Here is a 27,369-nt window from a genome sequence, read left to right as displayed (position 1 = left end):
ATCAGTCACTGGATGGGTTCAACTAAGACGGCCAGAAAGATAGAAAAACTGATCAAAACGTATCAACCGTGTTGCCTAATTCCGAGTTGAATGAGTAGCTAAATCCTAAAAACTTACTCAGCCGGCCTTCTTACCTAATCAAGACATTCAGCGACTATTGAGTTCACAACTGCCCTGGTATTGACAATGGGGCTTAAACGAGTATTGAGTGAAAATCTTCTTTCTAATGTTCTGCAACGAATACGCAGCACACAATTCGGCACATTCTATTGGTGCACTTTTGTTCAGGGTTCTACCCTTACCAACGTGTCGAGCATTTCTTCAACTAGAATCTGTCGTTCAAATCAAAATGAATTTCGGTGAGGTCTTTTATTTACTTCTTTCGTACATATTCGACCAAGATGTCGTTATAATTGTGCTTTAGGTGGATGGACACATTAAAATGGCTTAGCTTTTCAACTAAAAGTCTGAGGAACCATGCGTACAACTTTGCAAACATCATACTACGATCCAAAATCGAGTGTACTCCAAAAATAAAAAAAATTCACCTAATTCCTAAACACCTTCCATACGGTGACAAAGTAGTCTTACTGGCGAGTTGTTTATATCATGCAAGATCGTGATCCATTTACAGCTGTGACTGGTGTCTCTGGAGATGCTTGTTCATTATTAATTGATAGGTCAACTTCATCTTCTGGTATGACAAATATGCCTTCAGAATACGCACCCCCGTTGTACCTACCACACACACATGAATATTTTCTTCCCAGTTTTGTCCTTTCTACTTCGGAAAAATGGTTTTTAAACTAGTTGCAAACAATCAAATTGGTTTACTAAACTGTTCAAGGAATGCGATCTATTGCGAAGACATAATGTGATATCATCCCACTAAAGCAGCCATGGTAGGGGGATTGAGAACTTTGTGAGGCGTTTATACCAAGGTGGTCCAACCTAATACTGTTCTTTCAACGCAACATTACTCTTCCCCAGAATCGATTATCTCGTATTGAACTTAATGGTGTTATTTGAACCGCGCGCGTTACATCACCAATGTCACAATATTTGACTGAACATTTTGGTTACCCGAAATATGTCCAAAGTAAACCTTTAGCCATAAACATCATGCCCTGAGGCAGTCTCGGAACCAACTAGGCAACGGCGACAACCGCACTGATAAGCTTGTCGGTGAACTCTAATTTTGAAATCATGCATCAGTATCCAAATCACGAAATGATTGTACTACTAACAGTAGCATAATCGTTGTCAGATGTTATTCAGAATCCAAACGATGGGCAAAATCACAAGAAATGTGAGTCAAATGACGGCAAATACCTATCTTGAAGTTTTATTTTTAGCAGAACCAGCAGTTTACTGAGGTTAGTAACCGTATGAACTTCGTGTAGTGGGACCCCTAAGAGCGAATGGGTTCAGAACACCGAGTATCGTGAATATATGTATTGTCGTAGCTTTAGGTGCTCAGCTGAATTCAAATGTGGAGCTTACGCATAAAACTGTGAAAATAGACAAACTGGGTTGGAAAGAGTAAGTGTTTTGTATGATGACTAGTAATCAAAATGCTCGATCAAATGCTGCGTTGTGGACGGGGCAAACGCAGTTCAAGCACAGAAGTTTCCAGAACAAACTTCGGCATCCGCCTACGAAGTTCAAGGTCATTGCACAAACGTTCGCATTCGTATAGGCTTCCGAGAGAGAAATCATGTCGAGGGAGCTTGTACTTTCTTCAATTATGGTTGAAGTTGATTCGCCCAAGTTTGTCACTGCTTTTCCGGTAAGCAGTTTGTAAGCTCGTTCATCGAACAATTCCGTCAAACTGTATGCTTAAAACGCTCCTCCGAAAACTATTCCTGAATGCACCCAGAAAACTTCTGACAAATGTCTTTCCGATTTTTTATTCAGCAGCGATGACCTTCTCAACACCACGGAAGTTCGCCCTATTAGTTTTGACCTAAAATTTGTTTTGCGCCAGAACTAATCTTCATGCCGAACACAGTTGCCAGTTGAACAAAGTCTATCTGATTCAAGGTTTTTGCTTGCACGTCTGCCTACACACACCTTATTGTTTTCATCTTCTCCACAGTCTAATAAATTTCCAGTACACTCTTTGAGACAGTCTCACCGACAGAGGCGACTATTGCAAACCATTGCAAATTCAAAGACAGTTTCTTTAACTGCTTGGCAAATAGGCCAGTTTCCGGAAAGATACCATGGTCCGGAGTCCACTTGTATTACTAAGCTGTGGTCAGTGTCCACACAAGTTAATAGAACGTAGAAAGTGTATATGAAGACAAAACCAGCTTGTGAGCCCTAACATGTAGGTAGGAGTGAAAACCCTCAATCTGGAATTCACACTATAATGTGAAATAACAAGTACTGAGTACCGAATAGTTACTGACATTCTGTCATTTTTTACGGCGATAGTAAATGTTCACTTTTGTAATTAGTGTCATGTGAACTCAACGAATGTTGGATTTCCTTGTGCCTTCTATGCACCATCCATCGTCAGTCATCCTAACTTGAACTTTCTCCTCACACTTTGTGACTGCTCAACACATTCATTTAAATGTTAGCACTTAACTTCTCTTGAGCGTGGGTCGCTTACCGGGAAATCTCCCACTATGTATTAATGACGAATAAATCTTACATTTAACTCATCCGTACTCCTCCCTTGCAACTCCCCTATCCCCAGGGTTTACGTCAAAAATCGTGACAAGGAACTTGACTCTCGCTATTCCTAAGATAATGTAAGGATTGCACTACATAAGGCGTCATCGGAGTTTCGACTACTAGTCTATGTACAAAGATATCGCCGTAGAACCAACGTCTTAAGCCCCCTCCAATACACTTCATTGCCACATTCCTTGGGGAAGCCACGTGACTGTTCAATGCGTTTTCACTCCTCACTTGCTTTCATCACAGATAACATAAGCATTCCTCTGGAAAAGTTTCGATGCGCTAATTTTCCCACTTTGTAATTTGGCTGGCACAGTTTCACTTCAAGGACACAATGTTGGGGCCAGAACATTTTTTCTGCTCGTGACATTCTTGTTCTTCAAGACAGGATTTTGCCCCATTTTTAGTGGTTATTGGGGCGTGCAATAGATCTCGACTTTTTCTTTCCTACACTGTCGGCTTCTAGCATGTACTTTAGAAGATGTGACTGTTGACTGCCATTCCAGAATTTGGGGAGAGATCAGCCCAGCTCTTTCATAACTATGGACACAAGATTTCAGCTGGAGTCTGCTCCAAAATTCTTTCACTGGTTTTCATTCTCGTTCTGGCTTTGACTGGTTTTACCCAACATTCGTTAAAACAGCTATCAGGCCTAGGTTGTGCAGAGCTTAAACCATAGATTAAGCTCAAAACTACCATACTTCGCCAATGCGTCTTTAAAAATCACTTGGCCTGATCGAGGTTTGTGACCTTCTATAGAAACATTATCCTAAAACGTTGCAATGTGCATATGTCGCAGTTCCTTCTTGCAGAATGTGCTTCATTGAATACTGTTGAGTCTAGAATATCATAGGTCCCACCATGATCTTTTCAGTCCCTTAGGTTCGTACCGCATACAGAGCCACATACATTTCTGGAATGAATGAACTCAAGCAAATAGTTTCCATCAATGACCGCGCACACTAAATGGGCAACGGACTTGCATGTACAGCTATGCTATCCACCGTCATTTAAGAAACACCGGACCAGGATGAAGGAATGTACGACTTGGCAGTAAAAATAAACGTTGAATGTCACTGAAGTTGAACTTTATCCTGTATATATAGCGCCGCATTCACCTGATGCTGGAGTTTCTAGCCTGAGACTGGCATAAATCGGACGACGCTGCATACTCGTCATCAGCGTCATTATCATGATTAACAACAATATCCGCTACAATACATACAGTTGCTTATCTGCTATAACACTGCGTTCTTCTCCACTCTAACTGGTTACATAATTCCAGGAGTTTATCCGGTGCACAAAACGTACATGATTCCCCCCTCTCTACCTTACTTTCTGTTATATCTGCTGATTCGTCAATCTGTGGTATCTGCTGCTGACCCACTCCAGTGCCTAGTTGCCGGAAAAAAGACTCACAGAAGGGGACACAACAGCCTTATTCCGAACAATAGACTGCGAGATCAAAAGTTACAACGGCCCCACGCTATTTAAAGAGGACTTTCTGACACTGATCCAGGCGTTAGTGAACACCCTCAACATCGATCGTGCCTCTATGAAATGCCTGAACGCTGATCACATTCGGTCGTGCTTCTGTGGCGCGCATGGGAACTCATTGGATTTGCTGAATTGAATGAATGATTGACTGGTTTGGATGCTTGCCGGCTTTCCTGTTAAGATTTCGGTGGAGTAGTAGGTTTCGGGCGTTCTGAGGTTACATTCAGCAATCTGACCTTCCGGATACTTTCCAGTCATAATTCACCGCTAAACCATCCTTTCCATTTGCCTCTGGGCTGATCCACGCAATTCTGTGCGCATTTTTAATTACCTTGATCAAAAATCCACTGATCTGATGCAGCAGGCAAATCTTGAAAAGGGTATTAGCTTACTAGTACCTTGCATCCCAGGTCAAAACCCATTTTCTTCTGTCACTAGTGAGTAACTGCATGACTTATGAGTTAAAGTCAGTGACCTAAGAGAATAAACTGTTTCATGTTTTCTAACTTACAACATTCGAGAAATCGCACTACATTGTCTAGACGGCACACCACTCATATAACTGCTGAAAATTATTCGACAATTTGCTATGCCCCTCCGGTAGCCCATCAGGCAAACACGACTATCTATGGCTGACATGTTCCGTATAATGCAACATCCCGAATGCCGCTGCAAATGGAAAATAAGACGGCTTCTATGCAGCATATTCAGCTAGAAAGTATCATAAACAAGGGATTCAGTTAGTATTTGCTTGAATGTTCTTGAAATTTCGTGACGTGCTCACAGATGATTATCCCCATCAGGGATGAAATAACTGTATGTTGGTTCCCAGGGGAGAGATGGCTCAGTGGTTAGAGCTCGAATTTACTGACCGAAATAGTCGTGGTCCGAAATCAACTTCCGCCGCTTGAATTCCCCTGTCTAGGCTTGGGCAACCTGTCAGTATCCCAGCCCTCGTGCTTCCTTAGGGTGGCATGGCAGCCAGGCACCGAAAGGGTGTTACAGCTGATCGATCCATCTACCTGTCATATTGCTTCTTAGCTTTCAGAATAAGTCAGCTTCACTTACAGGATGCAATCCAAATTGATTCTAACCAAGTCAGTTTGAAAAAATGTGTATTTCGCGAATCTCTCACTCGCTTTGCCCAAAAAAGAAGATGAGGTCACCAGCCACTATTGTTTAGGTTCATTTACGTCTATTCCGAAACAGTCTTACCCAGATAACTGGGCCGAATCGTTGTTACTGTACACACTGAAAATCCAACCCACAATGAGTGACAAACATAAGGAGATTAACGTACTTCCAGCTGTAAAAAGCTCCTGGTCTTGGTTACCTTATGATGACCCGTGAATCTTTCACTCCAGAGCAGTAAGCACGATTTCAGCCTGGTAGAGGGTATATGGACCACAACTTCACCCGTTTGGGATTAAAAGTATCACCATAAGTAGAAGCGGCCCACAGTTTTGGGACTTTTGGATTTTCAGGGCGTATTCGGGTCATATGACCGTTCCGTTCACCTCGATTTCTGTTCGGTAAAGAAAGCGGGCGTGTTGGATTCTAAGGGAAGCTCTCCGAAATTCATCCCCTGAAAAGTGGCGACACCCGCTCTCCACACTTTTGGTAAATTTTATGATAATCGAGATTAGGAGACGAATGCTTGATTGTCTCCCAAAACCTAATGTTTAACTAGCTGCGGGACAAGAACTTTGTTTCAACAAACAGAGTGACGGATATTATTTTTTCCGGAATTTCGTCGTCTGGTCCAAATAGGAGTAAATAATGAAACAAACAAGTAACATTAGCCACCAAATCAGAGTTCAAGTAAGGAGCAACTAATAAACTATCTGAAACGCCTGAAGAGTCGAGGTCTACTTTCTGAAGTCTTATTCCAGCATCTCAAGCCTTCCGTTCAATAATAAAATACGACTTTATGGCCTACAAAGGTTCATAAGAAAGATTTTCCATTGAGACTCAAGTGTGACTCCCCATATCACTCTACTATTTAATGAGAGGCATTAAAACTTATACGCCATTGTTTATGCCAGCATAATCCCCGTGACACTGAGTTTGTGGATATGACATCCCTTTTTAACAAATCCACATGAGGAAGATTTCAAGCCTCATTTGTGGTAACATGGATTCCTCAGATTTGACTTCCCAATCCTCACCGTCTCCTTTTACGCTGCACTTAACTCCACACTTCACCGACAAATCAACGAAGTCCCCGTTAGCTCTACTCTTGTTTCCCTGTTGAGTCCCAACTTTATGGGTATACTAGGGCTCGGTCAGCTGAATGAGGATGTTGGATTTACTCAGTTTTATGAACGGTACACACATATTGCTTTTAGGCTTTCATCAAATGTACACGTACTAGACACTCTCCTGAACAACTCTACTCATGAAATCGAAAGTGACAAGGCATTCCAATTCTTGAACATTAAATTAGTCAAACTATACACGAATTCAGTTCAGACATCTGTCTATGGAAAGCCCGCATGTTACACTAAGGTAGAAATGAACTCTGATTTACGCGGTAACGAATCAACAGAGGAAATTGTGCCCGGCAGGTAAACCAAACTATTATCCAGAGACTAATACCCACGAAAATGTCTGGACCTCCAATGCAACCCACAGTCACGACTTTTGCAAAGAAGCCAATTTTATGACTCTACCCAACAAAGGCAATCTATTGGCAAAAACCGTTATTCATCACTTGTTTCAACACCTAAAATGGCCACTTCTGACCGTAATTCTACGTCCTTGGTTTATAACCAAAACTTTGCTAATACTCAACATCAGGGTGAGGTTCTAGTGTTCACCCAGAATAAGTTTATGTATACCTTCTCTTACTGTTATTCGGTGAAATATGTTGACCGCATGCTAAGAGAAAACTTGAACGTCCGTGTTGCCGGAAAACCACCAGAATTAATGGTTCAGCCAAAGGGTCAATCGCCAAACGCACCACCTCACACACACCTGGCACGAGATCACTCCAAACAAATTCAAGCTTTTCAACTTATCTACCGGATACCTAATAGACTGTCAATATCGATCCAACGGCTTCGTCTGACCACAGTCTAAGCAGTCGCAATAATAAATCCAGTACCATTCTGTCTGCTATGGTCATGTGACACAAATCAATCGACCCAGTCTCTCGACAGTCTTCTAGACCACCTCATAGCGTTGAGTTGGGTGTGAGTAAAGTTTCGCTGTAAGGTCATGCTTCCGGAGATACAGTTGCCGAATACGTCACATACAACCCAATAAGAGATCCCGGAAGTATTGAACTGTTTTACGGGTTAGCATCAGTCCTATTTATGGTGTGATAGACAAGGATAATCCAAGACTATCTAAGGTACAGGTTGCCTTTGCTATTTTGAGATGTATCTGATGACAGTGCGATATATCTTTCATCATCAGCATGATTAGTGACATCATGATATCAGTTTTCAACAACGATGCTTAGCTGCCGTACAACCACAGTTTATTTAGAAGCATTATTGCCAACGAAAAGAATAAAAGTGGAAGGGCAAGAGACTTGGGGGCTAGTTTACCACAACCAATCAGCGGTGCCTTCACCTCCAGACATTCATTCAGGCAATCTGGATGGAAACTGGCAAGAAAACGCCATTGACATCGATGAGCAACCATATCTTAGAGCGTCCCTAACCAGGCACAGTGGAAATCACGTGATCCCCATTCTGGTACGTGACTAATACCCACAGCACCCAAAGGTTTTGTTGTTCTTTTTTATACCCCTCTGCCTGGTTAAGGGTTAATCACCTGTCTGCTTTCGGCGCTCAGAAAACAGCACCCTCTTCGACGAACGATAGTTCGGCCTACACAACACACGGCCTAACCGGCGCAGTTTTTGGTGCTTGATGTATTCTTTGATGGAAGTCCCTGTCACACAAACGAAAACTCACTTACTAAGTGCCTCGTTACGGATTCGCCGACACCAATATACACGAGCCATGGTTCTGAGACAATGGTTGTCGAAGGCCTGGGGACATCGTAGCTAGCACGCGCAACCTAAGCCTTGCAGATTTTTTCATCTCATCTGTCACACTACACTTGGAACTAATACAAATTCCAAGATACGTAAAACGTCACAATTTCGAGTGTCTCTCCCCGGATTGTAAGCGGAGTTTAGTAACTGCACATCCTGGAGCATGGTCTTAAACTTTGTAGGTGCGAGGCGCATGCCAAATAATAGATGTCTTCGATCAGTTTCACCGAAAAACCCGGAGAGGAAGAGAACGATGCTATGTGCATATTCCATATCGACAGGGTTTTCGTCAGAGACTATTTGAGCACCAGGATTTTGAATACCGAATACATCTTAAAAAATTAGAAATGTTAAAACTGTGGATCGTTTGTATGTATGGCGTTGTTCTAGCACCTGAAGGATTGTAAAGATTTGGTCCACTCAACCCCACTGCCAGGCCGAAATCCTGCTTGTTTCTCTCGAGTCATTATTCCACGAGCCCCCATAAGGCAACGAAGCACAAATGACGTTATGAGTGGGGTCAAGCTGAGCTTTCCCCTGTGGTTACCACGCTTACTACGAGCTCCCTTTTTGAAATTGGGCATTATCGCCCACTCTCCTCGACTGTCCTACACAGTCTCCTTTTCTAGAATGCCAGCAAACAACTCAGACAATCGCTGACTTAGGACTCCACCCCCGTCTTTGAACAGTGCGGGTGGAAGGTCATCCGGACCGGGAGCTCGGTGGCGCTTGAAAGAACATATGCATTCATAAACCTCCGAGGCCTTAGGGGGTTCCATGTTCACCGTATAGGGTTCAAAGTCAGCTATAACCTTGGTAGCTGGTGGCCAATATAACCGTTGTTGGAGGTATTTGGCTCAAAGGTCGAGGCGTTCTTCTTTATTATGGATGATAGTTCCATTCTGATCTTTGATGGTTTCTCTCACAGGCGTAGAAGGGATCGACTGAAATAATGTTTGGGTATTACCGGCTTTCTGGTCCTATTCTAGTCCTTTGGCATTCTGTGTCCAACAAGCTTAACGGTAGGTCCGCATACCCACTTTCACTTGACGTCTGATAATTCTTCCGGTTAGGCGATGTTCGGGACAGACTGGGAAATTTCTGCAAGATTTAAACAGTGCCGTTGCTCGGTCTGATATCCAGTGCTTGAGTGGGCCAAGTAGCGCATGGCAAAACGCTAAGCACTGTGACAAGAGATGGCAATCTCGTCCCACTAAGAATTCACATCTTACTGTGGAGCATTTGGAAGAGACTCTAGAAGACGATTCTAGTAAGTTCGTCTAACATCACGGTCTGCCAGTCTCTCAGTCGCCAAGCCATACGTCCACAACATGCGCGGCCCTGGGAGAGGCGACTCCAGACAAATGCGTGGTCGGAATCCACAGATGTGCTCCAAAACGGCAGTCAGTTAGTTATCGGTCCGCGCCATCAGTAACTGATGGCAAGTTGATCAATTTGAGTTTATGGCCGGCATGCCGTTGGAGGACGCCAAGTGGCCAGACGACTTCGGCGATTTCGGTAGTTAGTACTGCATAAAAACAGCCTGCAATCATTACGAGCCGAAGCAATCATTCACCATTACCCCTACGCACCGAGTCCAATTCAAACTGACCACGCCATCGGGTCTCAGATGCGCGAGCCCTTTCCACTTATTTATTCATATATCCGGCAAAAACAAAGATGTCTAAACTTTTAGCTGGCCGCAACAGGGCATTCAGGGCGTCATAAAACTTGTCTTTGGCTGTGTCATAGCTACAGTCTTTTGGGGTGTAACCCTGAGACGACAAACAGAAATCGATTACTTCCATATTTATGCGACTATTCAGACGAACGGCACACAGCTGACTATAAACAAGTATCCGGTCAAGTATGCAAACCTTGCACACCCTGCACATCAATACAAATCGCATCCAGCGTGATAGCAAGAGCAGCCTGTTGTCCTGCTCGCTTCAGGGTGCGGACATTGAAGACAGCATATAGAGTGGGCGCTGGGGATCGAACATTGATTTAGAGATGACTGAGGATGTCGGCGCCGGATGATGCTCAGGTGTCGCTTGCAAATGCGATGCAAGGAGGGCAGATTAGTCCGTCCTAACTGCTGGGCCTACAAGGAGAGAGTTATTGATGGTTTAGAGATAGGAGGGGAAAAAAGGTATGTGAAAGAGAAAGAAGGGAGGCGTCAGTAGTGGTCTGTTTCTGCTTAAGTGCCCAGCTGCAAGCAGCCAGTAAGCCGACCCGGTTAATGGCACCACGTGACGACCGATACGGTGTGAGTTTAATTGTGTGTAAAATTCATGGTTGTACGTGGGATGAGATACTGCTTGGGCATCCAAACCTAGACAGGAGGACAATTAGAGTCCTCAACCAAAGCCTTTGGGTAAGAAGCCTGACCGCAAAGCCGCGGTGTTTGGCGTGAAATGCAAGTGCATTTCAATTTCTACAGAACAAGCTACCATACATCTTTCAACCCTCAGTATGGAGAGCCAAGGGACCTCTAACCATTGACCAACCTGACATGAGAGACTGTGATTGTCGTCGGACGGCCTCCCAGTATTGCTCAGTACGTCGTGAAGGTACAAAATTGTCAAATCACGGTAAAGTCCAGGATCTTCTGGAGGATGGTATATCTCTGGACTTCAAGAAACTTGTAATTACTACATGACTGTGAGACATGGTAGCTTCCAGCGGCAGAAATGGGACTTCTTTGTCTTCGACAGTCCTGGTCTTAGAGCTGTGACCTCCGTAGGCTGGTGCTAAGAAGGCCGGCATGAGAAAATTACAAGTGTTTTGTCGATCGGCATGGACTTCACTCGTAAACTGTTTCAAGCGCCAATAATTGCAGTAATTGAGTCATTCATTGTGCGTGTAAAGCAGGCGTCCGCAAAAGCGTGCAAATTTACGTACTCACTTTGGAGTAGCGTAGGTAGACAGGTGGTTAGCATCTAACCTTTCACAAAGATAATAAAGTGACCAAGACTGTCGATGCAAGCCGTATTCCAGATGGTTGTCCTTCTATGTATCTACAAACGTCGCTCCTAGACATGGCCACCGCTCGATGTAGTCAGTTTCTTTCGATATCGTCTGAATATGTGAATGGAGATGTGACCAGCTCGGAATGCCTGTACTAGATCAGAATTGCCTGTTCCCTATTCCCTTCCACCGCTTTTCTTTTTCTTCGAATAGAACTTTCAAATAAGTTGTGGATGTGCGGCAGCAAAGCACCGATGTGTCACACTAATTTTGTGCTGTCGTTTACAATGGGATTTTTGCTTGCAAAAATCTTGCGATATGTTGAGAATGTGCAGGTTCTATCAGAAAATACCTCGAGGGAACGGTAAATGGGTCAAGAGAAATCGGGGTTGTCACTCGCAAACTTCCATAGATTTGATGTGAGCAGATCTGAGACCAGCAAACTGTACCAGTTCTGTTGGACCTGTGAAAAACCATCATTGACCTGTTAGGACTGCGTGGACTTTTGACTGACTGAATGAGGAGCTGTTGTAAACAGACCGAACAAACAGTTTCGAAGTCCGGATACTACATATTGCCATAATAAACAAACAAAAGTTCTCTTATCAAGACTTTGGGTAGAAAAATCAAGGTATCAAGCTGAAGTGAGATAGATGACCCAGATATCAACTGGCGTTCAAAACAACTCGCATCCAGGTTCCTCCGGTGTACACTGATTGAAGTAGTTTGGTTAGAATATGAAATTAAGTCTGTTAAATAGTGCAGAACAGATTTGGTTGGGACCATATCATCGACTTCAGAATGATTATCAGACCATCACACACAACCCATTTAAATATTTCTCTTTACGTGAGGTAGTTAGCGTCATGTTCTTCGATTTCTTTAGTTGTCTGGGGAGTTTTGCTTAGTATTTTGCGCTTTCGTTATCCCAGGCGTCAAAGAGAAAACTTACAAATGATGTATCATGAACGTATCTGATCTATACTAAATGTCTCTGTTATACCCGTTCGAATGCCTGTTCATTTGGTAGATTAATATGTAGTTAAATGCAATCGATACTGCCTGTTATATTCTCATGTCTGCCAATCACTATGAAAAATACGGAAAAATGTGTAACAAGCGACATCCTTGGATATCTTTAAGTTCTCATCCTTTCCACCGACGCGGTTGTTTTCCTGATCCGACAAACTAAAACCATTCACACTGTTGTGGAAAACGCGGGTCTTGAGTATAGTTGTCATGCTTCACGAACTAGTTTATTGATTTCGCGGGTGAAGTAACGATTGTCAACTTCAGAAACGTTGAGTAAAAGGAGATTGTGATAGAATGATGGTATACAAAAATTCATCAGATTCTAATGGAAAATTATCCCGGATCGATTTAGTGATATAGGATTCCTGATACAAATTTGCAGTCACAACATTCTGGTAGTTTTTGTTCACTCCTCAGTCTTGGTGGCAGACTTCGTTTCTTTGTAGACATTTTGAAAATATTCAAGTTTGTAGACATCACGATGTGCAGCTGATATTTCTTTCAAAATGAGCCTAAGGTCATCACCACGCAACTCAGGATAGGATACAGTGGATCCCAGGAAATCACTATTCACCTTTTCTTCACACAGTCTGGAGTATTGTTCCTCAAGTAAGCAGAGAACGCGAGAACAGTTTGCTTCGGTTGGGATGATATGCTGTCGTCCGCTGGTCAACTGTGATAGTCGCTTCAGAAAATTCATTGCTTCTCTGAAAAGTGAACAGAAAAAATTTCCCATTCGCCTACGAGAATCTCGAGTATAGTACTAAGGATAAATTTTATGGACCAAAATTAAACCGAGAAATAGACCCTGAAATATAACAGCATCAGTGCTGATTTCGAGTTACACATTAGCGAACTCAGTTGCAATCCGTATAATGGCCACCAATATACCGCTGTTCTTCGAGTATCGGTTTGCAACTGCACACCACTCTCTGTACGGAGGACTAATTGAAATTCAACAGAGTTTGAAACATCCTGCTGATGACATTTGCCGTGTTCCCAACCCTCGTTCTTGTGTTAGGTGACGTTACGGTGGTTTATCTTGAAACTCGTAACAGGGACAATGAAGTTCCTTTAAAAAACAGGGTCATCGCTATCAAAAATAGGCCCAGTCAGCATCTCCTAAGCAACGAGTCTTTCAATGTTTGTTGCGTTTCAATCTACGGAAGCAGTGAGAACAGATAGGCTGCTAGAATTCAACCTTCTAATTAGGTTTTAAAGGCAGAAAACGTTAAATTCAATGTGACAAGTTATATCAAGCATTATTGAATTTTGAACGCCCCATTCGGTCTTAAGTTACGTGCCAAACGAGCAAGCATAATTAGACCAAAAATTAAGCATTAGCTCAAAACGAGCTTGACTGTGTTGCCTCGGTTAACACGGGCCGACTGTGGGGTGCGCAACCAGAAAACAACCTGCTGCCTGAGTGACTGGCTTCTCTACGCTTATCGGATACTGTCATGAGACCTCCATTAGGTACAATTTCAGAGTGTGTTAATCAACTGAGCCATTTGAGCAGGAAGGTGTGGCGATACGTGCATTAGCACGCGGACAACCCTAGACTGTGACCCAATTCCAAAAGACCTCAGTGATCAACAGAAACCGGAACCGGACCAATCTTGATCGAGTTCAAGGTGTCTAGAAGATGACATCACAGGCAATTTTTTCCTCTGTGAGATGATACGGCTTCGTTCAAATGTAATGCGATGGTGTTTGATCAAGATTAGTCGAGTTAAGGTTTTTATTGTTCATTGAGGCTCTCTGGAACTTGGTCATAGTGTAGGGTTGCCCGTGTGCTTATGCACTTAGCACCACACCTTCCTGTTCAAACGGTCTGGTTGATTAGCACACTCTAAACATTTACCTAATGGAGGTCTCAAGAGAGTATCCGATAAGCATAGAAACGCTGCAGGGTGTTTTCTGGTTGCACACCTCGCATCCGGCCCATGTTGGTCGAGGCGACAAAGTGACGATCGTTTTATCTAATGCCCGGTGTCTGACAACTTTTTCTGCAAGCCAGTGGTGTTCGTGGCTTATCTTTCCGGTCGCATTAGCCCAGTAACAGTGAAAAGGTGAAAATCCTACTGACTCACTTCAACGCAGTTAACATCCTTACTTTTAACATGTTCATATTCTCGCTTACATATCTGCGTTCGTTCAAAGCTGTGAAAAACCCTTTTGACATAACTTTACGAGAGATCAAAACACATTGGAATGTTGTTGGAACATTAGGACAGGAGATAACATGTGAAGATATGCGAATGGTAAATGTTTGACTATTCTGTCAGAGCGCATGAAAGTATATTGGTTAACTTTTTTAAGGTATCTAAGATGACGGAAACACTTGAGGTAATAATTATTACAAAATTGCAGCTAATTGCGGTGATGACATTATTGGACCAGCAAGCACTGCATAACTCAGAAGCAAAGTTGCTGCGGAGACGTGCAATTCAAAATGCATTTCAAGCAGTCGCATGCTCGTGCTTGCAGACTGAATGCAAAGTTTTTAAAGTTGGGAGTAGGCTAACCCCAGCGACTACGGAGATTTTTCCTTTCGTCTTGATGAAGTATGGGAAGCATCAACTCGAAAGTAACAACTGGGGTTCTGATAGGACTGTGGCTATTCGGTGGCCAACTAAATTCACTGCGACAACCACGAGTCTCACTTTATTTGTCGTTTCTTTCTGCGTCACCGCTTCATTTTGATCGTCAAAATACAACCACTTTCACTTATTTATGTTGTTAGGAGTTCTGTTGCTCCTGATGTTTGAAGATGCATCTTTTTTTCAGGGGCTGCTCTCACTGTTTGAGTAAATTGGGAACTGTATCGTTTCCCCACAGCAGCCCTCCTGTCAGTTGTGTTTTACCGCTGCTGCTATCTCTATCTGCACTTTTTTGTCTGGAGATACTTGTCGCCACTTGCTCAACCAAAATGCGTTATAGTGTGGACTATATACCTTTCTTAGCTATATTTTTCTGTTTGTGTCAACCGAATGAAATTAATTTTTCTGATCTGGCATATAGGGGAACAACTCTGAAAGCATTTCTAATGTATCGGGCTAACGGCTGTTTTCGAAGTTTGCACCGGCCAGCTACTGACGTCCATGTGTCACAGCCCCCGAAAATTGATATTCCTTAACTTGTCGTATGAATTATTTTCTTTCTCGAGCTACTGACTGTTTGTTGGTAGTATGAGAAGATCGAGCTGTCTGCCTCCAGTTGAGATGTATCGTTCTAATGTTTGTTCATTTGTCCAAATGCAGAGCGAAGAAAGCTGTAGACTTCACTCCCTTTTGAATTTAACTCACCACTGATAACATTTCACGAACTCGAGTAGATTGCTACAATAAAAGCTGGGCAGTCAAACGGTAACTTCTCTATTTCGGTTGAGATTTTGGCCAGTAAGTGATATTAATCCGTTCCGAAATGTCGAGTAACGCTGTAAGGCTGTTTTATCATCAGCACTACACATCTCATGAACCTGTGGCTCTTGGGCAAGTAGTTAAGGACCAAACTGTACGGCTGCGGGCAGTTGCTGAGCAGTGCGAATAAGTTGCATTTAGACAGGATATGGCGTCATTCATCAGAAGACCTGAGTAAGTATTTTAAATTGTAGACACCCTGCAGCGACTTTGCCAGGGTCGCAGAAGGACTCTTCTGTTTTGGTCCTATACCCATCAGAACCTTCACGAGTAATCGGAAACCTTGCTCTGGCGATAGAGAAAAACAGGTCAAACTGAGCTTATTGTACATGGTGATTCTGATGACAGTGAGCATGATGACGAGGATGGCGAGGCTCTCGGTTAGCAGAAACGTCTTACTAAAACATACAACGTGAGATGTGGTTTTGATACGGAGGCTGAAACTATTTGTGGAAAGTACCACACAGATATGACTTTATCTTGACTCACCGAACAGGAACCAACATTTTATTTTCACAATGCTTTTCAACACCTCAGTAGTTAAAACGGACTGCAACACTGTGTGAGGTTTTCGTATTTTTGTACGGATCAGCAACCAAAAAGCAACCGAACAACATACCCATTTAAGGGAAAGGAAATGGTGTGAATAGGTGGTCCCTCGTTTTCTTGTGTGTTACGCAGTTTGCTCCTTCTGTGTGATTTTGATTTTGGCCGTTTGCTCCGGTCCGATTGCTTTTGCACAACTGTCGGATTCAAATCCCACAATTGGGAAACAGCTTTAAGGACAGACGCACAGCTATTATCCGGTTTCCCATCCGTGATCACGTAGATGCCCTTGGATACACAAACTGGATTATCGTCTGTAGAAGGCTTTTGCCGATCATCCAATTTGTTTTTCATCCATACTGGACGACGTTGCCCTGGAATTAACCCAGTATATGGATCAACTGCTTTCAGATGACTGAACGCTCTACAAATTGCCGTTTCTGTCGAGGTACCGCCTTCGGCGACCAGCTGATCGATCCAAGCAATGGCATCATGACAAGCCGTTTCGTCTGCAAGCACAGGACCAGCTTGCTGCCATTCTATCAGGTCAGAGTTGAAAGCAATGAGGTTGAAAACCACCTGGTTTCTGGAACAACGGATAGAAATGTCCTAATCAGTGAAATATCTCGCAGGTAAATGCTCGACTGAAGCATTTCAAGCAATAACACTATTGGTTTTATACCTACAGATTGTACAGACTCTCTGGATTAGCGACTATCATGAGCATTACAGTAGCACTGAATTTTATCTCCACTCGTTAAAGATCTCACCAGAAATCGTATCAAATGTGGACCGGACACAATTTAGTTATTACGAAGCGTACACCTCATTTAGCTTCAAAAGCACAATTCACATCGGGACCTGAAAACACATGAACTCAAAACACCGCGGAATGTTCAAAGGTCACAGTTTTTAACAGCTATCTCTGTGAGACTCCAATAAATCAAACTGCCCAAAAAAACTCTATCATAGTTTATGGCTGATATAGATCGCCTTTGGAAATTCAGTTGATACCTTTTGTTGCTACGCTGTTTTGATGATAGCTGGGTTATTGAATGCATACTGTGATTGAAGGAAATCTGCGTGCCAAACGGCGAGTAAACAGATAAATGATAGTGTGTTTTTAAAAGCTCTTACGGAGTGTAGTGAACAGTGTAGCACTGTTAGTTTCAGATGTTACCTGAAAATTTATTTTGTCTGTAAGAGAAGTTATAACGATGTATGACTATTTGCTGACGTCCAACCTGCGATGGTGGTGCCTCGCATGTCAGGTATCCGGAGTTCACACCCCGACCATGACCAGGGATGCTCAGGAATTCTACTAAGAACGAAACTCGAGTCTGGTGCTCCTTCCCTTTGATGCGGATTCACTGCACCGGGACTGGAGGGGAAGTGTTCAAACGAGAGTAACGTGGATATGAATTCTACCAGTACCGCATTCACATACACCTAATGGAACAAATGTTATATCTGACTAGGCACCCATCATATAGATAGGTCACGGCGGGCAAACAACGGGGTTGAAGCTTAATGCATCCTGTAAGATATTGCCTCAGATCTCTGCAAGTACTTCTAAGCAACATCAAACAGTCACCGGTCTGCATGTAAAATGAACGAATACTGTAAGTACCGTCACGGAATATAGTCAGGAATACGCTGTGTATTACGTACTGAAAGGATAAGTGAAAACATGGAACCTACTTAAATAATTGTTCCCAAATGAGACGTTTGAGTTCGGACTTGAGTTCCTCCAAATGTGGCAGCATGGAACCCGACAGGTCAACTAGTATCACGACGCACTGCTCAACGATTACACCAAAGAATCGTCTGGACCCGGAAATTAGCCAACTTAGCCGATCATAATACCGTCTGATCAGCTTCAATAGCTAAAAACGAAGCAAAAACCTGATGGAATCGCTCACCATTGTGGCGAAATATCAATATATTATGTTTCGATAATAATGATAGTAAGCTAATGATAATCCATACCCTGAAAGGCAGTAGTCTGTTCCAATATACCCCACTAAGCCTCGTTCTTCACACTCTCACTCCTTTCCTGGCGAGTAAGTTGTGGGTGATTTTGTCAGGTTTTGGCAGTATAAAACGTCGACAAACAACCTGATCGATGAAATATTCCTTGAGTTTTTTAGGATTCTGTTCCGCCGTTGCGAGTTTTCGAACACGAGGCCATAACTTTGAAACAGAGCGCCGGAACGAGAAACAGAACTGGCTTTTTCATTGGTTTTTAGTGCATTTGCACGACCCATAATTGTGAAAAGCTAATGAGACTCTTGTACATTTCTTCAAAGGTAAGGCTTGGGGCATTACAGCAACTGGTAAAAGTCTGCCCGCGACTAACAGATTTAACATCACTCAAGGATTCTATGAGGGGGTGAATTTTGGGACCGTGCATCGCACAGCAGGCTACTTCGAACGGGAAATTTACACTTGAGAAGATCGAAATGCCTTGCACACAAAAGATTTGTATTGGATTTCTCACCAGGCCATCATCCGATCAACTGGAGCCAGGAGCATTTGGCAGCTTCTACCTCTACAGTACTCTACGGGGCTGACTTTCGGACCATCATCGTGGAATTTAAACAAAACGTGCTGGGAAACTGAATAGTCTTTTATTTGTGGCGAGAGGAGATGTTTGATCAGAAACCTTAGTGATAAGTTTTGTCATGTAATGCTGACATGCTAGGTCACCAGTTGAGCAAAACAGAAGCAATTCGCAGAAAGCAATCATTCGCCTACAACTTGGGCTCAAGTAGAACACAAGGGACTGCAAAAGAGTCTTCAGCAATTGAATGAGTAGCTGGTTTCGGCGACATGATTTAAACAACTTTGGCCAGATCTGCTGTGGTTAATACGGCTACCAATTGGACCACCCGGGAGATGATGGACGGCAGTTGTTAGTTTGTTTACTACTTTTCTAGTACGATCAGCAGGTTAAGGTTTTGGGAGACATTCAGACAGGGCGCTAATAAGTCAGATGCGCTGGGCTAGACCTGTTACGTGACGTTATTTGTATCCCTGAAGAATGCAAGAAAAATCGCGCATTTGAGCGAAATCCCCACCGAACTAATGTGATATTCTGAAGACTGAAAACCATCGGGTTACTGAGGTTGAGGTGTGAAGTGTAACAGCAGTACCAGAAAATAGGACATTGCAGCTAATTTTGGTTCGGTCAGTGAAAAAGCATCGGACTTGGTTGGGACGGCAACGGAGGGCATGAAGGCCAGACGGGGAGAAAGGGCCTGACAGATAGACCGTGATTTGGATAATGGGCCTGATCATGTGACTTTAGTAGACAGAAAACGGCCAGGTATGTGATCTGTAGGGTCAACGTAGGGCTGTCGCACGTTCTACCACACCGAGCGTCATTAACCAACACGATCACGCGCAGGCCTTTTCTACCCGAGTTTCATTGACCACTTGGTTCCCTCACTGTCGGCTTCACTAATTTGCACCAATGATTTTTACGTGTTACTGGTGCTTCGCCAGTCAAAAACTTATTCGTCCGTCTTCGGGTTAATTAGTGGTGGTTTCTGGAGCACCATGGTATTTGGAATGCGACTGTCACAAGTGGTTGCTTCAAGTGTGAGAAGGATGCTGTGGTGCCCGATCTATCGAAGAGGGATACGAAGAAGCAGGGCAAAAGGAGCAAGTTTTCATACGAGTAACGGATACCAAATAAGTGATCGGGAGATGATGTTCTTTCGCGATGAGAAACCGTGCTTACATTCACTCAAACACTAATGATGTAATTTGGCTAATTCATTGTGCAACTCACTTCGTGTTTGAAAACCTCTAGTTCAGCCCATGTATACTGGAGATGTCGCAGAGTTCCGGATATGTTCACCAAAGGAAACAAGCCGTTGCAGTATTTGGCTTCGACTAGAGTTCTTGTGGGATTGTTGTAGTTTATCGAGTGGCGACACGCTGTATTCGAAACCAACTTGTTCAAGTTCAGATTGAGACTTCGGAGACTGTAGTTTCTTAACCAATCCCGACTGGTGACCTATATTGAGAACGAATTATGGGTTCAGAAAACTAGATTTTCATTTATACGACTCTAAATCACGGTAAGTGAAATAAGGTACGATTAAGGAAGTAGACCAGATTTAGTGCGATCATGTGCCTACTGTAGATTACTTTTCTTATTGATTGCCAATCAATTTCTTTACCAAGTCATGGGCACACGGCTGACTGGATCCAAGCACGGAGGCAATGAATGATCAACTGACAACTCGGGATTTGAGATATTGGGGATAGAAATGTAAGAGATCTTGAAAACAACGTTCATTTTCCAAGTACATTTTTCACACTTCACCTTTCGGTAGCCGCAGCAACCTGGCAGTATTTGGCTATCAAACATTTTGTAGGTCGCACGTAAGCTTGACGCCGTAGAGGCTCTACGTAATATCTATTGTAACCCGGTTTGCATTCAGTTTAGTCCAAAAGGATGCTTCACAATCACCAAATGGGCATACTTCTCATAACATGTGAACAAACCGATGAGGAAAATGTAGATTCATTGCGTGTTAGTAAGCAATGATATACCTCCTGTGAATAACCAATACTTATATTATAAGGATACTGAGAAATGGACCGCAGTATTGCCTTTCTCTCCAAAAACGTGTTTCCAAAAAAGGTTGCTTTTGGGAAGGCAGCATCATGAACCAAACCCAAAGTATATTTACACCAAGAAAGAAAGTATTTCCAAGAGATGGATGAGCGCTTTCAAGATGAACGTGAGGTCACTGATGACCCACAGGTAGTGTACAAAAAGCCAGAGAAAGGTATGCAAATTATTAAACATTGCACCATGTGTTTTTCAAATTAGTTGGGCTACAAATGCCTTATTCTTGCTCCCAATGATTGTGTTTAAGTATCCAAGACGTTCACAGAAATTCGAATGGAACACAGTTAAGGAATGAAGTAAACCTCGTTATTGCGCGGGTCAGTATCATATTTTGGGCACGAGCACAACAGAATGTGAGCCACAAAACTGGCACTCTCAATGAGAGAACAACCAGAATGTTACATTATAGGATGTCTCAGAACGTATGCCACAATACGAGTAGGCCAGTAGCATACATTACGATCAACTTCATTCGGCAACTAGAGTCCCAACCCCCCTGTATAGCATAAAAGTGCATTCAGACTTAAGAGATAAATCAGAGCAACTTTTTCCTGTACGGTAATTTCGTCTTTTCGATGTAATCTACAATAAGGTCTACACCACAATTGTGCTGTTTTCTGAAAGCTGACTAAGTTCCCTTCATGGAGGAAACTACTTACAAGGTTGTTGAAAACTCTTCGACAGCCAACGACCGGTTTCATCCTTTTTGGAGCACAGTCTGCGAGTTTCTGTCAACCTTGTGTTCTACTTGAACCCAACTGAAACATGAGGCGGCCTCTCTAGAGCACATTCAGTTGAAGAACATCCTAAACGAGAGATTCGCTTGAGTCTCCCGTGAAAACCAAGCTGATTTACAAATGAGTGTATTTGTCGCTGACTAAGTTCTTCCTCTACTTTAGGGGTGGAAGCTAATCTTCAAGGTGTAAACTAAGAAGACTGTTAGTTCTATTCGATTAGTTGCTTACACGTAGCTGCTCAGTTTTCTCAGCCCACATGACCACGCAGAATTAGTAGATCGGAAGCGCCTCTCTAGAAGGTAATTTGTTACCATATAGATCGCGTGCTTTAGATTTGGCAACTTTCAATTTTGCAGGCCTCTAGTTGTTCACCACCTTGTCGTTGGTTAGAACTCAACTTTGAGCAGCTGTTTACCTTCCGGAAACTGCATCTTACAAATTAAAAGAAGACCTATGGAGAATATTCGAATACGTGACTTCTGGATCCGAACACACCAATAACAATGCTGCCCGATTTCTGAACAAGCTACGAAACTTCAGTATTTAAGATGATTAAATCTCGCATTCTTTTTGGCGTCACATGACCGCTCATTTCAGTCAACTGCAGTATCGCGACAGTAACAATAGGGGAATTGCTTCTGCAAAAGCCAGACGCATGAAATCATAACTCATGGAACCGTGAAGCCCGAAAGTCTATTCAAGCCTCGAAGGTTTGCATAGGCATATAGTTTAGCTGTGTGTACAAATATATCAAAAGCTAAAAGGCACTTCATGGGTCTTCAGTATCAAGAGTTATCACTAAGAAACTTAGAATAATCAGTCTAAAACTACGATTTCTTTATATAGATGAAAATTCTATCTGTATGATAAGAGAGTTTGTACACAAGGCACATGAATAGCTGATTGCTGCTTTTAACGGTGGCAAGTATACAGTTGAAATAGGATCAGTCAACTACAATTGTGGGGCGTTTTATTGAAAACGAACCTACATGAGACTATGGGACTGCATGTGCCGGACAGCGACACATAGGGATCAGCTAATGAACCACAACGTCAGCCACCCAATGAGCCGCAAGAACAGTTGCAATGGTGTGAGTCGCAGTCCCCGCCTTGAGACTTGTATATTCTCCACATCCACTCTATGTCCTGTTTCTAACGCATGTCCAGTCAGCGCCGAGTCTTTGAGCAGCGCTTGGTATTCGTTCACATTCTTTGGTAGTTTGTTTACCATTCTTTTATGCTCGCAAAGCCTGGTGTGTAGTTCCATGGCTGTCCGTCCTTCGTAAATCTAACTGAAAACGTACTTAATTTTATGCACACAACCCCCATTCCTTTCACTCAGAAGGAGATCCTTCAACGGCACCAAAACTGAGCACAACGTCTTCCCATCTGGAGCTCTACTCGCATATTGACTGTTCAGCAGTATTCGAATAACCATCAATGATCGTGCTCCATATGGAATAATTCTGTTCCAATCCATTCCTTACTGAGTATTGATACCAGAGCCAATATCCTTCTTAATTGCGGCCTAACCAAACTCCTTGAGTATCCCATTTCTTGAAATCTGGTATTGAGCTTTATCTTAGCCTCTATTCGGTCGAGCTCTTCTGGACACAGCGCTCTGACTCGACTAAACATAGATGAGACAATACTAGCGCACACAGACTTTGGGTGTGCTGATGGGTAGTGTAGAATGGTCTCTGTGTCTGGTAGTCTCTGGTAGAGAGTAGTTTTTAATTTCCCCCCACTCTTATGTGTCTTAAAGTTCAGGAAGGTTAGTGTGCTCGAGTAGACTCTATTTCTACACTAGTTCAAGTTTTTGACCTTTATGTACAACAAATGTTTCGTCAACACAGCGCTCAACCATATTAGGTGGAAGGCCATATCAGGAAAAGACCTTTTGTTCAAAATTCTCCATATGAATACTAGCTATCAATGGAAATCTCACTGCAAGACCTTGGCCTTATGAACAAACAGCTTTGTCAAAAACAAATTGGTCAAGATTCAAACATCCTTACACCCTCAACTATCTCCTAAGTGTTGTGTCTGTCAGTAACAACCTCTTGGTCACCTCAAAAGCATCCTCTCCGGGGATATTCGTGTACACTAAGATGACGTTTAAACTTGCGAGGACTTCGTCTATCTCCAAAGGAAATCCTGTAAATTTATTAACATAGTTGTACGAACTTCTGATGTACGTGTTTGACTTCTCCGTAAGTCGCTTTAGTATACCAGCTAAGAATCTAGCTAGCTCATGTGGCGAACACATACCGTCCACTATTGGCCTCGTGGGAACATTTGTCTCGTGGATTTTAGATATTCCGATGCCTCAGAAGTGTGGCTGGTTTTGGATGGCGTCAGCGTGTTAGTAACGACGTGATTAGAAAACGGTTATTTGGTTGCGCTGCAGGCACTGCAGTCTGAGAAAACATCCAGCACCATCGACTACGATGGCTTGGTCGTGTGCTACGCATGCCGAAACAGCGTCTACCCAGACGAGTGTTGTTCTCTATGCCTCCTTCAGGATGGCGTGGACCGTGAGGTGGACAGCATATGACTTGGCAGAAGGGCGTGAAAGAGATCACGAAGAATTTGTGTGTTGTTGGTTTTGTACGCCTTTCAGGATGAGGTCCACGTGACCCCGTCTGTCCTTGGCCTGAGACGTTGCATGAAATGGTGGCAAATCGATGTCAGTAGCGTCAGTTTCCTTCCAGATTGTCTGTAGGCACCTCAGTATGCTTGACATAGGCCAGCCCTAGGTCCCCTCCCTCACCCTCTCTTTTTCTCTTCTTTTCACTCTAGGGCTTTTAATACTATATATATATATATATAACTAGACGAGCCTTATCATTGTACGGCAGTGAAGCATCAGTACCAACACTGACGTTGATGTCTTTGATGATGATGATGCTGATGATGATTTAGGCAGTCCGTAGAATCGTGGTTGAATAGTACTTACAACTAATACCAATCACCACGCCGAAGGATTCTTGTTCTGTTAAGGGTGCACTGGCGTGTGTGACCTCGTTGCCGCTATCCGTATTCCATGTCCTTTGAATTTTTGGTCAGGTTTTTGGGTTGGTATAAGCAAGCAGTTCTTGGAATTTGGTTGTTTTGCATAATCCATCTCACTACCCTCACCTATTCTATGAATATAGGAGATGTCTTCTTCATTCTCTTATTGGTGTCCCACCGTTTTACTTTTGCCTACCCATCATAAGGTTTTCCAGTATTTAAAATTCTTCTCAACATTTTTATCGTATCACTTCAAATTCAAGCAAGGAAATTTAATTTTCTTGAAAATTTCTGCTAACTGATTTTGAGGATGCGACTTAGCCTTTTCTTGCTGAGCTTTCCATTTGGAAGTGGTCGACGGTTTGTGCAAGACAGGTAAGGCATACTAACTCTAATTACCATCGCGTGACAAAATACACGAGAAACTTACAATTTCTTCTTCTTTTGGGACAGTACATCGACCAGAAAATGCACAATGCTTTCCAGGCGTACTATTTGGCCGCTTTCCGGAAACGATACGCTTATGTGCGGCCCGGATTGATCCAACAGGATTTAGTGGATCCGAATTCCCACGTGTGGTTGCAATTGCCTGTTCCAAAGCAAGCTTTTTTGATGAGGATCTTGCGGTGACATGCTGTTGCGCGTCCATGGCTGTAAGTTGGCGACGCGTCGTGAGCAGATTCATTCTTGGGATAAGCGGACCAGTGGATTTAGCTGGTTTCTCCCTAAGTGTCAAAATTTCAGAGTCTGATTTCGGGGTATTGGACCTACAAAATAATACGGTATTTGCAACAAGGATGACTGACCATCAATATTCTCCACAAAGCACCTTGCTGAGCTGTATGCAACTAACCATCTTATTCCCATTCACCGGTGCAAATATATGCAATGAAATTATTATCCACGAGATGACAAGGTATTTGATTGGTGGGCCTGTTATCCTATAACTTGAAAGTCATCAGCTGCCCTGAATTATTCCCAACAACCACTGGTTACTTGTGCGATCAATCACACCTGACAGGCGGGCAAAGATAGTTGAGGGCAATACTTTGTGTTTAAACTCATTGTAGTGACAATGCAGGAGGAATGATATCATATAGGTGACCGAAAGGATAACTGGTAGGTTGAGCAAGAGAGATAAGTTTTCAAAGGCAATGGGTTGACTTCGGACTTTTCAAGAGGTTTACAAATAGTCAGTCAGTGTTCAACAATGCTTTTATGAACAGAAGACCGGGAAGCATTACGGATTAGTTGAGGAGATTTTGCCTTCGTCAGGCCGATTACCGCTGGGTAGTTCTCTGGGGTATTCGGCTTGGTCGACTTGGGTTTCTTCGAAACGGCTGGAGCGGAAGCGGGAGCACTCATTCGCCACGTGAAACGTTTGCTGCACGAGAATCTTTCAGTACGATGGATACTTTAAACTAAGACCAAAGTCGTCCCGTTACGGCCGAGGAAAAATTATGCGGACAGCTGTTTTGATAACTATGGCTCTCCGATTTATAACCTCAGCTTTATCCTCAGAAGCACTTTTGTTGTAAGTATAATGGTGAGCGAAAATTATGGCAGCCAAATGCAACTAATAACTGACGAAGTAAAATCTTTGTATCTTCCAATGCCTGGTGTTCATTAGACGACAGAAGTTAGATAAATCAATAAAATGCTGATAACTAGTCGAAAGATTTGAATGGTCCATCCCTTGGGAATCAGCAAATATCGTAAAGGAACGCGAACTATTTTTGTTTTCATTGGTCATTAAGCCGTGCCGTTTGGACTGAAAATAGATTCTGAAAAAGGATGTAATTCTAGACTACTCAGTGTCAACAAATAAATCATGAAATATGTTGATTGTTTTTGGTCCCTGAACTCCATCACTACCCCTAAATTACCAGACAGGGCAACAAACAAGAGTCCAGTGTAACATCATGCTGCTGATGGTTCTGCAAGAGCACCCAGAATTCAATCTTCGAACTAAGCCTCATGTATGGACTACGAATTCCGTCACAATGGTTTAGTCGTGTTATATGCATGCCAGAGTCGAGCTTATTCCTGTCTTCAAAACGCTGCTCAGATTTGCACTTTCAGGCCGTTGGAAATAGTTGGGAATGACTGGACTACTGGATCATCATCGGCGTCTAAGATCAACTCACAATAAATTCTATGTGAATAACTTATAGGCAGGAAATTATCTTGAGAAGAAAAACAACATGATCTTAGTGTACTTTTCACATGAACGAAGGAATACCGACTAGAAAGACCCTACTTGACCAAAAAAAGTTTTCTCAAGGACGCATATAAATGATCGATTTCGAGTGACTGCTCCTCGACGCACGTTGACTTCTTGCAAACCTTTCAGTATCACAGGATGAAAGGCTCAGAATACAAATCAGTACGGAGACAAAGAAGTCAGCCGCTCACGTCACTTCTCACAAGCCATTAAACCTTTATTTAAAATGAATGCTGCCTGTGAGGCACAACCACATATGGGTCAGGAAGATACTCTGTTAGTCTGGTAGGAAAATCAGCATAGAAATATGATGACTTTTTTAAGTTCGACGCGTCCCACTTCATCCTACCCAAGAAGTGCACTTTGGTTTCCACAGCAACTTACTGTGGAGACCAAATAATGTACTACTTTTGATCAAATAGGGAAGGTAAATTGCTAGGCTGCTGCTGTAAGGCCAGTTAAATTTAAGCACCGCCTAACGTGTGTGATTTTGCGGTGGACTGAGCAACGTAGGGCTCCCAGCATGATGAACCATCGGAATATGTAGAGGAGCCTAGATCTCATTCATTGTGTGTTTG

At 42.9% G+C, this 27,369-nt stretch overlaps 1 protein-coding gene across 1 annotated transcript in view; it reads right to left on the bottom strand.

The window, feature by feature from the left end:
* Window positions 1-12,605: 12,605 nt before the first annotated feature.
* Window positions 12,606-27,369, bottom strand: part of T265_04533 (hypothetical protein) — a gene marked incomplete at both ends in the record, with an annotated part of 33,015 nt that continues 18,251 nt past the window's right edge. Inside the window, 5 exons of the mRNA XM_009169297.1 lie at window positions 12,606-12,906; window positions 16,241-16,753; window positions 17,869-18,053; window positions 19,964-20,191; window positions 24,998-25,334. Coding sequence (XP_009167561.1) covers window positions 12,606-12,906; window positions 16,241-16,753; window positions 17,869-18,053; window positions 19,964-20,191; window positions 24,998-25,334 — 1,564 coding nt within the window. The remainder of the gene's footprint in view (window positions 12,907-16,240; window positions 16,754-17,868; window positions 18,054-19,963; window positions 20,192-24,997; window positions 25,335-27,369) is intronic.

The sequence above is a fragment of the Opisthorchis viverrini genome, assembly GCF_000715545.1.
Source record: "Opisthorchis viverrini unplaced genomic scaffold opera_v5_75, whole genome shotgun sequence".
NCBI lineage: Eukaryota > Metazoa > Platyhelminthes > Trematoda > Opisthorchiida > Opisthorchiidae > Opisthorchis > Opisthorchis viverrini.
Note: the sequence above shows the minus strand (reverse complement) of the source record. Positions and strands in the feature narration are given on the sequence as shown.